Source organism: Lepus europaeus, chromosome 15 (assembly GCF_033115175.1).
Source record: "Lepus europaeus isolate LE1 chromosome 15, mLepTim1.pri, whole genome shotgun sequence".
Taxonomy (NCBI): Eukaryota; Metazoa; Chordata; class Mammalia; order Lagomorpha; family Leporidae; genus Lepus; species Lepus europaeus.
In genome coordinates this window covers 34,915,882-34,929,161 of record NC_084841.1, presented here as the reverse complement: position 1 = coordinate 34,929,161, position 13,280 = coordinate 34,915,882, and the positions used below count along the sequence as shown (strand labels likewise).

At 37.3% G+C, this 13,280-nt stretch overlaps 1 protein-coding gene across 3 annotated transcripts in view; it reads right to left on the bottom strand.

Moving 5' to 3' along the window:
• GHR (growth hormone receptor) overlaps nt 1-13,280 on the bottom strand; it is a 293,787-nt gene that overhangs the window by 16,590 nt on the left and 263,917 nt on the right. For all 3 annotated transcript variants that reach the window (XM_062211743.1, XM_062211742.1, XM_062211744.1), the window contains 3 exons: nt 9,067-9,239; nt 6,166-6,344; nt 619-784 (listed from right to left, as the gene is read on the bottom strand). In XM_062211743.1, the coding sequence (XP_062067727.1) occupies nt 619-784; nt 6,166-6,344; nt 9,067-9,239 (518 nt within the window). The remainder of the gene's footprint in view (nt 1-618; nt 785-6,165; nt 6,345-9,066; nt 9,240-13,280) is intronic.

Here is a 13,280-nt window from a genome sequence, read left to right as displayed (position 1 = left end):
TTTTTTAATTCATTTATTCTGAACTCTTAGGTCTTATTTTTAAAAATTTTAATCATCTCTGTGGTACTCACATGTAGGCTCTTCAAAGGTTGCACGTGTCCTTTGGGAATGACCAGCACACTAGTGGGTAAAAAGCCACACCTCCACTTTTCAAAACCGATAAACACCTCTCAATGACTATCTATGTTGACTCAATATCAGTCCCTCTCTTCAATGCCACATATACAGCCATTTATATAGATACAGACCTTCTTTCCTAGACATTAGAAGAACATTTTTTTCTTATTATGAAGTTAAAACAAACTCGTTTTAGAAACTTTAAAAATAACTAGACACATGCAATTGTATTTTCCAGAGTCAACCACAGTATTCCTTTTTCTAAACATTCACCCACCTCAGGTCTGGTCCTGATTTAAATAATTTGGACACTAAATTCTCCTTCTGAGTCTGCAATGGTTATTTTTTTCTACAGATAGTGAGCTTGAGGTCTCTCACCCTGATGTTTGTTATTAATATATTGTGATCTGGACAATTCACCAACACTGAAGGCACGTATAAACTGCTATATGCCAAAACTATGTTAGCTACTGTTTTAATATTTTATTTCATTTGTTTTACCTTCTTCACATGCAAATGGGCTCATTTGAGGAAGGGTTACATAGAGCACCTCACTGAACTCGCCATATTTTTCAGAGCTTCGTTGTCTGGATCTCACACGCACTTCATATTCTTTGTCCAGTCTTAACGAGTACACAGGAACTGATGTTGACAATACAGGGTCCATCTTTTAAGACAAAACATAAAAGCTTATTGCCTCAAGAGTCAACAACTGAATGCAGCATATTCTGTTGGTGTTCTAGCTTTTGTATTCAACACTGATTCCTATAAGTGGGTGATATTTTAAAATTCAAGGGGGGCCCGGCGCCACAGCTCAATAGGCTAATCCTCTGCCTGCTGCGCTGGCACCACGGGTTCTAGTCCTGGTCGGGGTGCCAGATTCTGTCCCGGTTGCCCCTCTTCCAGTCCAGCTCTCTGCTGTGGCCCGGGAGTGCAGTGGAGGATGGCCCAAGTGCTTGGGCCCTGCACCCACATGGGAGACCAGGAGAAGCACCTGGCTCCTAGCTTCGGATCCGCGTGGTGCGCCAGTAGCAGCGCACCAGTTGCCCCGGCCATTGAGGGGTGATTCAATGGAAAAGGAAGACCTTTCTCTCTGTCTCTCTCTCTCACTGTCCAATCTGCCTGTCAAAAAAAAAAAAAAAAAAAAAAATTCAAGGGCGGAGTTTGCTATTTAAAGGAAGAATGAGACAAATAATGATGAAAAGAATCATTTTCTTAAATGGATAATAGTCCTTGAATTTATTTTCAGGTAAATCTACAACAGACTTGCTTAAAGAAATGCAGCTACATCTTTGCATTGGGCTGTCAAATGTTATACCAAGATTAAAACATAATTAAATTATTATGTAAAATGATGGAAATATAAATAAGACTACAGCTATGTTTCCCACTTATCTGAGATACTGCAGCTATGTATGGCAGAAAATAAAACAATAGAAATATAAACATATTTCCACATATAGCAAGTGATTTCTGTGATTTTTTGGAAATTTTTGGTATTATTTATATAATCTCTGAATTGTAGAAGGAGTTAGAAAAGTCATCATTGTCCTTACTGGACTTTCAAATAACTGCATTAGAAGCAACTACTTACCTAGCCTATTTGTTTCACAAGTAGTTTAGTATTTAAAATATGCAAAGAAAAATCACTGGAGTTGTTTGATAATAAACATCAAGGTCTCCCAATCCTCAATGCCAGGAGATTCCTTTACCTCCCCAGAGAAGGGCAGAGTGAGACTATTAGACTTTTAAGACATATTACTATCAAAGAGTTTGATCCTACTAGTGATGATGCTTTTCTCCTCTTTAAGTCAAAGCAGGTATTCAGTGTGATTTGTATATATTTAGGAATTGCAATATTTTGGAGCATTCACTTTTTCAACAACATGGAATTTCACATAAATAAAATCCCATAATTTGTTTTATTAAATCAGAAGCTGGGTCTTCAGCCTTTAAAACAAATTTTTCTTTCATCCCAGTTAGTTTCTCCTAACAAAGCATACATGACATGGTTACTTGCATCTTCTATTGTAGCTACAGAATATATAGAATATTTGTACACCTAAAATTCTATCTTTAGGGCAGAATTTTAATATTAAAGTTTCTTATTTTTCTTAAAATACCTTTGTAAGCTTAGGTTTCAATGCTAGAAGCCCCAATTTCTCTGTTATTTTCAGCATCACTATTTACAACTTCATTAACAACAGAACCAAAGAGTTGATATATGATCCTTACCTATTTTCTTTCAATTCCCCAATACCAGCCATACCAAATTCAAATTTTCTCATATGGCTCCTAGTGATACTCATTCCTTGTCTAATCTCACTACAATACTCAGTCTTTCTTGACACTTTTCTCCACTACACTGTGAGATAATACACTTCTATTGTTATATTTTATCACTGAAATTTAATTATATAACATTTCTCTATATAATACATTATAATTTTCTTGAGGGAACACATTTTTCAAACTATGAAACTGATAAAGGATTAGTATCCAAAATCTATAAAGAACTTTAAAATATCTTAAACATTTAACATTACACATTAGAGATTTATTTTATTTATTTGAAAGGTAGAGTTACAGAGAGAGCGAGAGAGAGATACAGAGAGAGAGGGGGGACTTTCATCCACTGTTTTACTCCTCAATTGCTGCAATGACCTGGGTTGGGCCAGGCTGAAGCCAGGAGCCAGGAGCTTCTTCCAGGTCTCCAATTTGGGTGCAGGGCCCCAAGCACTTGGGCCATCCTCTGCTGATTTCTCAGGCACATTAGCAGGGAGCTGGATTGGGAGTGGAGGAGCCGGGACTTGAACTGGTGCCCATATCGAATGCTGTTGCTGTAGTCTGGGCCTTTAACTCACTGTGCCACAGCACCGGCCACATTAAAGAAGTAGAAAAAGTAGAAAAACTAAGCCCAAAGTTGGTAGAAGGAAATAATAAGATGAAGGCAGAAATAAATGAGATACTACAAAAGCAACAGAAAATATCAAGAGAATTGAGTTGATTTTTTTTAAAAAAGAAAAACATCTACACATCTTTAGCTAAACTAAGAAGAGCCAATATTCAAATAAGTAAAATAAGAAATGAAAGATGAGACAGTACAACTAACACCAGAGGAATATAAAGTCTATTAAGAGATGCTATGAATAATGATAGGCCAACAAATTGGATGACCTATAATAAATGGATAAATTCCTAGACACATACAATGTATCATGAGTGAATCATGGAGAAATAGAAAATTTGAATAGAACAGTGAGTAAGGAGATTAAATCAGTAATACAAATTAATACAAAGCTTCCTATCAAACATAAGTTCAGGATCTAATGGCTTCACTGCTGAATTCTACTATACATTTAAAGAAATAACACTGATCCTTCTCAAACTCTTCCAAAAAACTCAAGAGAAGATTTCCTCATTCCGAGGCCGCTATTACCCTATACCAAATTAGACAAAGACAAGGAAAGAAAATCATAATCATAGGCCAGTATCCTTAGTGAACACAGATGCATAAATTCCAGACAAAATATTAGCAATCCAAGTTCAATAGCACATTAAGAGAGTCATTCACCAAGATCAAGTGGGATTTATCGTTTGGATGCGTGGATCATTTCACATACACAAATTTATAAAAATGACACACTATATTAACAGAATGAAGGGAAAAAAACCCTCATGGTCAACTCAATACATGTCAAAAAAAGGGATTGAGAAAATTAAACATCCTTTCATTATAAAAACTCTGAAAAAAATAGGTCTAGAAAATGTGTACCTCAACACAATAAAAAACGGATTCACAAATCCACAGCTGACATCATATACAATAATGAAAACTTAAATGATTTTTCTCTAAGATTAGGAACAAGACAAGGATGCCCATTCTGGCCACCTCTACTCAAGCTAATACTGGAAATCCTAGCCAGAGTAATTAGGCAAGAGAATGAAATAAAAGGCACCCAGATTGCAGAGGAAGAATTTAAATTTCTGCTGTTTGCAAATTACAATAAACTCATATATAGAAATTCTAAACATTCTACTAAAAACGTTCTACCAAAAAAACTGTGAAACAAATTCAGTATATTTGCATGCTACAGAATCAATATACAAAGCTAAGTAGTGTTTCTACATATTAATAGTGAACTCTGCCAAAAGAGAAATGGAAGAAAACAATTTTACTTACAATAGTACAAAAACACTTGGGAATAAATTTAACCAAGGAGGGAAAGATTTGTATACTGAACACTATAAACCTCTGTGAAAGAAATTGAAGAGGAAACAAGTGGGAAGATATTGCATGGATTTGAAGGACGGATATTGTTATTATATCCCCTTTCTTATCCCCTGCTATCTTTGAAGGGATAATTTTCCCATGTGTGATTTTGATTACATCATGTATTACTCATTTGTAAACCATTGGTGCACTGATTCAGATTTTCTAAATGTCCACATGTTTTATTACATAATTAAAAAAAAAAAACTCTTTCACCAATATCACCATGAATCTCATGGAGAAAGCTCTCAAACACTGGAAATCTATCAAGCTCCTGGATATAGATACAAGCTTTCCAAAATTCTAGTTTTCCCTTGAAAGCTCAAATTTTTTCACTGGCAACAAACAGTGCCAGTTGTTTTCCTTGAAATGACAAGCTTACTTCATTCTTTTTTGAGAAGAGTTTGTCTACTCAAATAAAAGTGACAGTTCTTTCAAGCGATAGATAGTGTTCCACATACACAGGCAGCTAGCTCAGCTGGCAGCTCCATCATTCCAGTGCTTTTCCTCAAGACAACTACCAGTACCTCAGTGTGCAATGTACATGTGTGCTTCCCACATGTCTCATAGAATATTAGACTCTATGTATTCAAAGGCTTAGATTTAATAAAATCCATTTTTTACAGTGCCTTTAAACACAGTAAGTGAAAATGTCTCTCCCCTTTCTTTACTGGGAGCACATGGAGGTGATCAAATAGTGACTATGGGTAAAGTTTGTTATTACTGTGTTGGTTTATGCTAAGGTACCAGTTTTCCCACAATTGTTGTACCATCAGTGTAAATGCCAAAACAGTGAACAAAGAAAATAACATTTTATATATTGTGGAAATAAAATATTGTGGATTACCTGGAAGGTCCTTAAGGATCCTCAAGGGTCCACAGTTCACATTTTGAGAATGGCTGTTTGATTGCGGTATGGATTGAGAAAGTCCTGCTTGACTTAGCATACAACCATGCTTTTTCTCACCAAGTTACAGAGCAGATATCTAAATTAAAATGTTTCAGGAAACAAAACCTCAAAGCCCAACTTTGTAACTTCAAAGGTGTTTCCAAATTCTGGGAGTGAGCTATGCCAGGCTGCTGGACATAACCTAGTGACTGGCCAGAAACTGCCTGGCCAGGTCAGGGCTGTTGCTGAGGTTAGACTAATTCAGAATTGGTTACATTGGGAGCAGCACCACAATCCTAGTTTTCTTCCTGTTGTGTGTGCCATGTGGAATTTATCTAAGTGAAAAGTTTCCGTATACATGGCAAAGAAGTGAGGGGTTCAGAGGCCAATCATTACCATGCTCTCTACTTAAGAACCTCTTAATATGGTTCCCCTTAGAGGTACACAACAATACATCTCTGAAATCTCAGAGAAATCAGGTCCTTCCCTCTGTCTTCTGATTAACAATTGATTTTAATGGGGGTCTTGTATGTAGTAGAAATTATAATAATCAGATAATATTTGTCCATAACGCACTATGGATCTTAATCACAACTTAGGCTCATCTCCAAAGACAGAGATTCTGTACTCAAGTTAAACTGAACACTCACAGAATTAGCTTTCTTTTTCTCTCAAATGCTACCAGATACAAAAGTTCCATACAAGAATCTGATATCTTACAGAATTCAAGATGATATTTTACTGGTTAAATCAGTTTTCCTCAAATAAGAAATTATGGATCATATTGCTAGCATGCGGTATTAGGTCAAAAAGAGATCTAGTTATAAATGAAAGGGATTGCTGAAGTAGAAGAAAAATCTAAGCATAAGAGGTAGTGACATCTTACCATTTTCCATTGAGTTTCATTGACTTCTTTGTATTGAAGTTCATACTCCAAGACTATCCATCCCTTCTGAACATCTGCATTGGGTGGTGGTTCCCATCGCACTTGAATATCTGCATGAATCCCGGTTAAGCTAACGTTCAGTAAAGTCCAGTTGAGGCCAATGGGTGGATCTGGTTGCACTGTGCAATTCAACAGAAAGTTAGTATACAAAGGGACATATCATACTTGATATTAATGGAGCATTTTCTCCTAAATAAACTTAATGATTTTATAACTTTTGATCACTCATACTCTTAATTATTGAAATATTACTATTATACAGAGATCCACTTTCAACTTACTTTACAGGAGAGTACGTTTTACCACTTTTAGCTCTGATAGCATTAGTTCTTGGCAAAGGAATCTATAAATTTTTAGAACTGAAGGAACAGAAAGTCAGAAAGATCTACAATGTTTAAAACTGGGGTGATTCTGCATCTAGAGGTAGACAACTCTTTTTTTTCTTTTTTTTTTTCTTTCAAGATGTATGTGACTCAGGGCAAGGGAGTTGGTCTTATTCATCTCTACATTGCCACTAATACAATCCTTCTGAACATGCTGCAAGTGTTCCTTAAGCCTCATTATCTTCTTGGCCATATGTGATCATTCTTCAGACATAGGAAGCAGAGCATTATACTGCTTTTAAATAGTGGCATTTGCATATTTTCTTTCACTTAGCTGCCATGTGAACAATTTGAAGTATATCTCTCTAGTAAAGGTTTTGAAAACCACTTGTACCACTTGATAACATGACAGATGGTATTGTAGAGCCTCGCGATTCTGGAAACCATTATGCTTAGTGAAATAAGCCAGTCCCCCAAAGACAAGTACCATGGGTTTTCCCTGATTCAAGGTAAATAATAGAGTACCTAAAATGTAATGTATTGGAGTGAAATGGACATTTTGAGGTTCTTTGATTGTTTTCTGTTGAGGAACAGTTTTTTTTTTTTTTTAATGTTCATACTATTTGAGTTGAACTCTTTTACTTAGGGTAGGGTTAACTTTATGATCATTAAGTAAGTTGAAAGTGGATCTCTGTAAAAATTAAGAGTGAAAATGGGAGAGGGAGGAGGAAGAAGAGTTGGCGCACGAGCAGGAGGTAGGTAATACTATTTTCCTAAATCTGTATATATGAAATACATGAAACTTGTATAACTTAAATAAAATTTTTAAAAAAAACATAAAAAAGAGCATGCCCATGGATGTATGTCACCTGGGTTTAAATACCAGCTCTACCCACTAGTTGTTTGAATTTGAACTAATCATTTAAGTGTTTTGCGCCTTGGCTTTCCCATCTGTAAAATGGGGTTTAAAATACATCCTGTGTCACATGACTATTACACATGACACATGGTAAGTCCTTAAGTGTTATTTATTATTGTATTCAATCATTGTTGCTTGAACCACACAAATGTACCTCATGGCAATATGATAAAAAATCTAAATTCTTTTGTGGGCACATAAGATTACTGATGACTCCTCCAACTGACCATTAGGCCTACCTAACACCATTCTGTGCTGTTTGTTAGTTTTGAACTTAATAGTTGCTGGAAGGCTTAGTCTACCATTACACCTTAGTCTACCATTATACTCACTGATGCTTCAAGAGGTAACTGAACTGCCATAATCCCTGTGCAATTTTTCTGGTCTGGTCAATAATCCATGTTTAGGGTCACTGTCTCAGTAACTATGCATTCCCACACCTCAAGTGGAGAGCCCACCATGTTAAACTGCATTTACTCATGAACATTCCTCTTTCCCTTACTTTGACCATATCTGCAAGCACAAAATTTAATGAGTATCTGACAGATGGCAAATGCTCAAAGTCAGTGGTTCATTGGTGGGGCTAGCTATTGGCAAGGGTAGGGTTAGAACACCAGTTTTATTTAACATAATACTGTCTCATTTAGCTTCAACTTAACAGCTACACTCACTGATGTCAGGACATAATATTAGTCTCTCCAAACTAGGCTACTGGGTTGACTTTTCTGCTTAGTAGAATTTTCTCAATCTTCCCCCTCAAAATCAGGCTATCAGATTTGACTTGATCCTTCTTGCAGTTTTAGCTACCTTCTTCCACTCCTTTTCAGATTGATGGTGCCTAGGAAACCACAAATAATCAGGGAGAAGTGACAAGGAATTACTACAAGCAATAAATGAGATTTTTCTGGATGGATTTTGAGGCACCAAGGCCAGTTACGTAAAATGTTTCTTTGATTCTTTCTGTTTTGCTGTTTATACTATAATAGCATAAACAGAAATATTCCAGTTGCAGTATTTGTTTGGTTACACTTTGTTTCCTCATTATATCCACATGATGGAAAAAGGAACACTTGTTTGGATATTTCACTTAGTTCATTGAGCTGATTATCTCCAATGTTTGTTTTGAGATCTTATAAACATGTCTTTAAACTGATTGTGGATGTTGTGTAAATGTAAAGTCCCAGAATTATGAGGCATTGAGATAAAGAAAATCTAAGCTCTGGTTATAGCAATGACATCAGTTAAAAGCCAATATACTTAAGTAGATTTGTATATAGCAATCATATCTAATGATTAGGAAAGAAGGAATCTTGAGAATACAGTGAGTTTTCACCTTGCAGTGACACAAAAAGGCAATCCAGCTTTAACAAGACTCCCATTCTTTTCTTCACAACATTTACTTCCATGCTGTTTTATTTCAGAGCCAACTTAAGTTCCCCCTACCCTTTGCTTTTTGGTCACCAGCTGATTCCATCTCATATAAAAGAATCTCCATGTGCCCATAGAGCCCCATTACAGTCTTCCAACTTTGCAAGTTGTAGCCTTCCCCACTTATTCAGTCTAAAGCTTTGCCAAATGCAACACAAACCTGTGATTTACCTATTTCCTCAACAGAGAAACACTTTTGATCCACCATACCACCATTGTTAGTTAGCTTGATACAGTAGGGGATCCAAATGGAGGTATAGGATGAATTAAAGTAACAGCTGTTCTCCCCAGCAGAAACATAATCAGGGCATTCTTTCCATTCTTGAGTCCATTCTTGAGTGTTCCTGGAATGGAGGGTAAAAATTATGGCCCAGGTTAAGTCCAAGTGAGGTGCTTGTCAGTCAGATTCCATCAATTGGAACATAAATACTTTATGTGGAAGTATTTCAGCAACCATCCCCAAAAGCTGTCACATCTGTAATAATACCATCATTGTCTGAAGGCTGTTAGGAGTCATTTGGCATTTCTGCCCAGAGGAAAGGCATTTCTTTATTGAGTGCATATGTTCTGCCAGATTCTAAATCAAGTGATTTCTACGGTAGGTATTCTATTATTTATATTCTACGGATAAGGAAAGCTCAAGGAGATTTAAAAAATGTTCATTTTTAAAATAGTAGAGGTAGTCAACCCTCTACCATTGTAGATTCCCAGAGAGCAAAGAACTTTGGACCTGAGTATTTCTTCAACTCCTGGCAGATAAATAAGATTTGGTCACTAACTTCAGGATAGAAAATGATTCAGAAATTATGAACTGAGTATTTTTTGGTCTTTTGCATTCATTCCATTGATATTCAAATAGAAATAATATTGTATGAAATACTTTGCTGGATGCTACTGGAGATTCATGGGTTTCTAAGAGATTACTCCAGCTGCAGGAGGAAAGACTAAAACACTGTATTACGTAGCAGTGTGAGTTAAGTGCTCACAAGCAGCGTTCCTTAGAGTCCCTGTGAGTTCAGAAGAAGGAATAATCGCTCTGTTCATGGAAGGCTTCAAGGTTGAAGCGGTATTTTCAGCGATGTTGAAGGATGAGTAAAAGTCTAATAGATGCCAATAGGGCAGGCAAATGAGGGAACAGAGTGGCCGAAGGCACTGAGGTAAGAAAATACTGGCATAAATGTGCTGAAGAGAGTGAGACGCAACACAATGTTAGGAAAGAATTTTCTTTTCTAAAATGTTGATTTTTATGTGAAAGGCAGAGTGATCCACATGGCCACACACACACACACACACATATCATCTGTCTATTATTTCACCCTCTTTTTTTTTTCTTTATAAAATTTATTTACTTATTTGGAAGTCCAGTTACAGCGAGAGAAAAGAGACAGAGAGGAAAGAGATCTTCCATCTGCTGGATCACTCCTCAAACAACTGTAAAGACAGAGCCGGGGCAGGCAAAAGCTAGGAGCCAGGATCTTCAGCCGGGTCTCCTACATGGATACAGGGGCCCAAGCACTTGGACCATCCTCTGTTGCCTTCCTAGGCACATCAGCAGGGGACTGGATTGGAAGTGGAGCAGCTTGGACTCAAATGGGTGCCAGTGTGGGGTAACAGTGCCACAGATGGCAACTTAATCCACTGCACCACAGTGCAAGCCCCATACTAGTTCACTCTCTAAATGCCTGCAACAGCCAGGGCTGGGCCAGACGAAAGCCATGAGACCAGGATTCCATTCAGGTCTCTCACATGGGTGGTAGGGACTCAAATAGTGCTGCCTCCAAGTATAACATTAGGAGGAAGCTGGAATGGAAATGGAGTTGCAGAGACTCAAAAGAGGTTCTATGATATGGGATGCAGGAGTCCCAAGTGGCAGGATAACCTACTATGCCAGATGCTGGCCCAGAGAGAATTTGCTTACATTAGCATTGCTACTTGGGTGGAGCAATTCATTATTCCCTAATTATTCACCAGACTATCAGTTCAGAAGAAGATTTTTTTTAGTTAAGGGAACATAAGACCATGTATTCTCTGAGGAATAAGAAGGTAGGAATGACCCTCCATGGGAAGAGGTGCCTGGGACCAGCTGGCCAGACTGTGGATATCGGGGACCATCACCCTCTGGAAGAGGGTTGGGCAGCAGTGGGCAATAAGAGTCCTGGAGGAAGGCAGGGTCTGGAAGGAAAGGATGAGAAACAGGGAAGAGACATGTGTTTCCTCCTTTACAGCTGTTTCTCAGGCTGCTCTGTTTGGCATAAGGAAGAAACTTGTGTAGTATCAGAGGTTCCTTGAGACAGCTGCTCATCAGCTGTTGAAATGAACTTGGCATTAAAATGGCAGAAACTCCAAGGTCTAAGAAAATGAAATGTTGCTTAAATTCTGGTTAACAAAATAAAAATTTCATACCCTTGGATGAGAGGGAATTAATTCATCCCTGATGGGAAAAGCAACTGGGGAAAAAGCAGAAGAAAGGAAAAAAGTGTGTTTGTCTATTTAGAGTAGTAGGAAAAAAATATATATATATCTATAAAGATTTTATTGACAGTCTTAGTGATTTAATTACTAGATGTGAGTTGTTTTAGAAGCCTTTAATATTTTTTTTTAAATTATTTTATTTTGTTTAAAGAATACAACTTCATGAATTTGATATATACAGATTTGGGAACATAATGCTTCTTCCTCCTCTACCTCTTCCCAACCATGCTCCTGCCTTTCTTCCTCCTCCCTATTCCTTTCCCCTTCTAATTTTTTACAGAAATTTTTTTTGTTAATTTTAATACTTATAAAATTAACCCTACACTAAATAGAGAGTTCACTGATTATTTTATAAATTAGGGATAAGTGGGTCAATGAATTGTATGGTTTGTTTGATCTTGACATTCAAACAAGAGTACCTTAAAGAAAAGGTTTAACAAGATTGCTCAGGTAATGATGCTTTCATATAAGAGTAGAAGGGATATCAAAGGTATTTAATGTAGTTGAAAGTATAAAAGTTAGAAAACTCAAAGCTCTAAGATGTTCTAAAGATGTAGGATTGTGCTTGGCAGGTCCGGATTTATAATAGGGAGGATAGCTCTGCTGTGTTCACATAGTTTTAAAACTTAGGCAGCGTCAGCACTCTGGTCCCCACGAGGACTATGCAAAAGAACCTGTTTAGATTATCCCAAATCCATTAGCTCCACAAGAGAAACAACTTAAAGCACTTATCTTAAGTATGATGGATCAAGAATAGCTAGTTCAAAACACAAACTATTTTTAATCTCTGTCTTCATTAGTTAAAGTTGAGTTTAATTTTAAATAAATATTTATAACATACTCATAAACTACTAAACCTATACAAAAACTAAATGTACTCATAAAACATATATGTTGTCACCTGCGTGGAATTTCTACACAATTTCTGGGAGCTTATCTCTCCTTCTCTCACTCCTAATAGTTAAGTGCTTTAGGTTTGTTCCCAATTTTGTGAAATAGAGAGAGTGAGAACCATTGAAACACTATAATTATAAATCAGAATAAAGAGAAGAAACATTTTTTCATCTAAAGGTAACCAATTGGAAAAGAAATAAAAATAAAATATCACTCATGTATTAAGGGTAACTAGTTTCATTACATACAGCTCATGCATGTTCAGCTTAAAATTTAACCGTTAAGAAAACAGTGACAATGTCCTTTCTTCCTTCCAATATTTCCCTCAACCTTGCATGAAAACAAAATTTCTTTTAAAAGGCTGGGGGAATTTTTTGAGAAGTCTAATATAGAGGCTAGGAGAGGTAGGGGTCCTTATACTCCCTTAAGGTCCAAGTGTTCACCTGCGCACTTTCTTCTAAGATAAGGCATTTATATATGAGCAGCTGTGAGCATAGCAGCTCCGCCCTGATTCTCACAGCCTCTTTTGGCTATGCCTGCAATCTGCAATCATGCTGAGCCCCTCCAAGCTCAGAGGCTGATTTGGTACCATCTCAACTCAGAGACCTTTCTGAATCAGCTGCTTTAACATGCTGAGGTTGCCACTTCTGCCAGCTTACCTGGCAAGGAACAGAGCAAGCAAAATGCGAGTTTGCCTGTGGGCCTGCACTTTCACTGGCCTTCTGACAATCTGATGTGCTTGGATCCCATTATGCTTTAGGGACCAAGGCCAGGCTTGTGAACTGAAAGCCCCTTCTTTGCTCCCTCTGCCTTCACTGACTCTGGTATGGCTTACATCATGTCCCAGATTTGTTACTGTATCAGGGATGGGAAGCATGATTCTATAGTTTCAGGAGCTGCTTGGGAACTGTATTCTAGGAAACAATGACAAGAATGTAAAGTGCAGGTGAGTAATGAGGAGTCTCCTAAATCTGTAAACCAAGCCGGCACCGTGGCTTAACAGGCTAATCCTCCGCCTT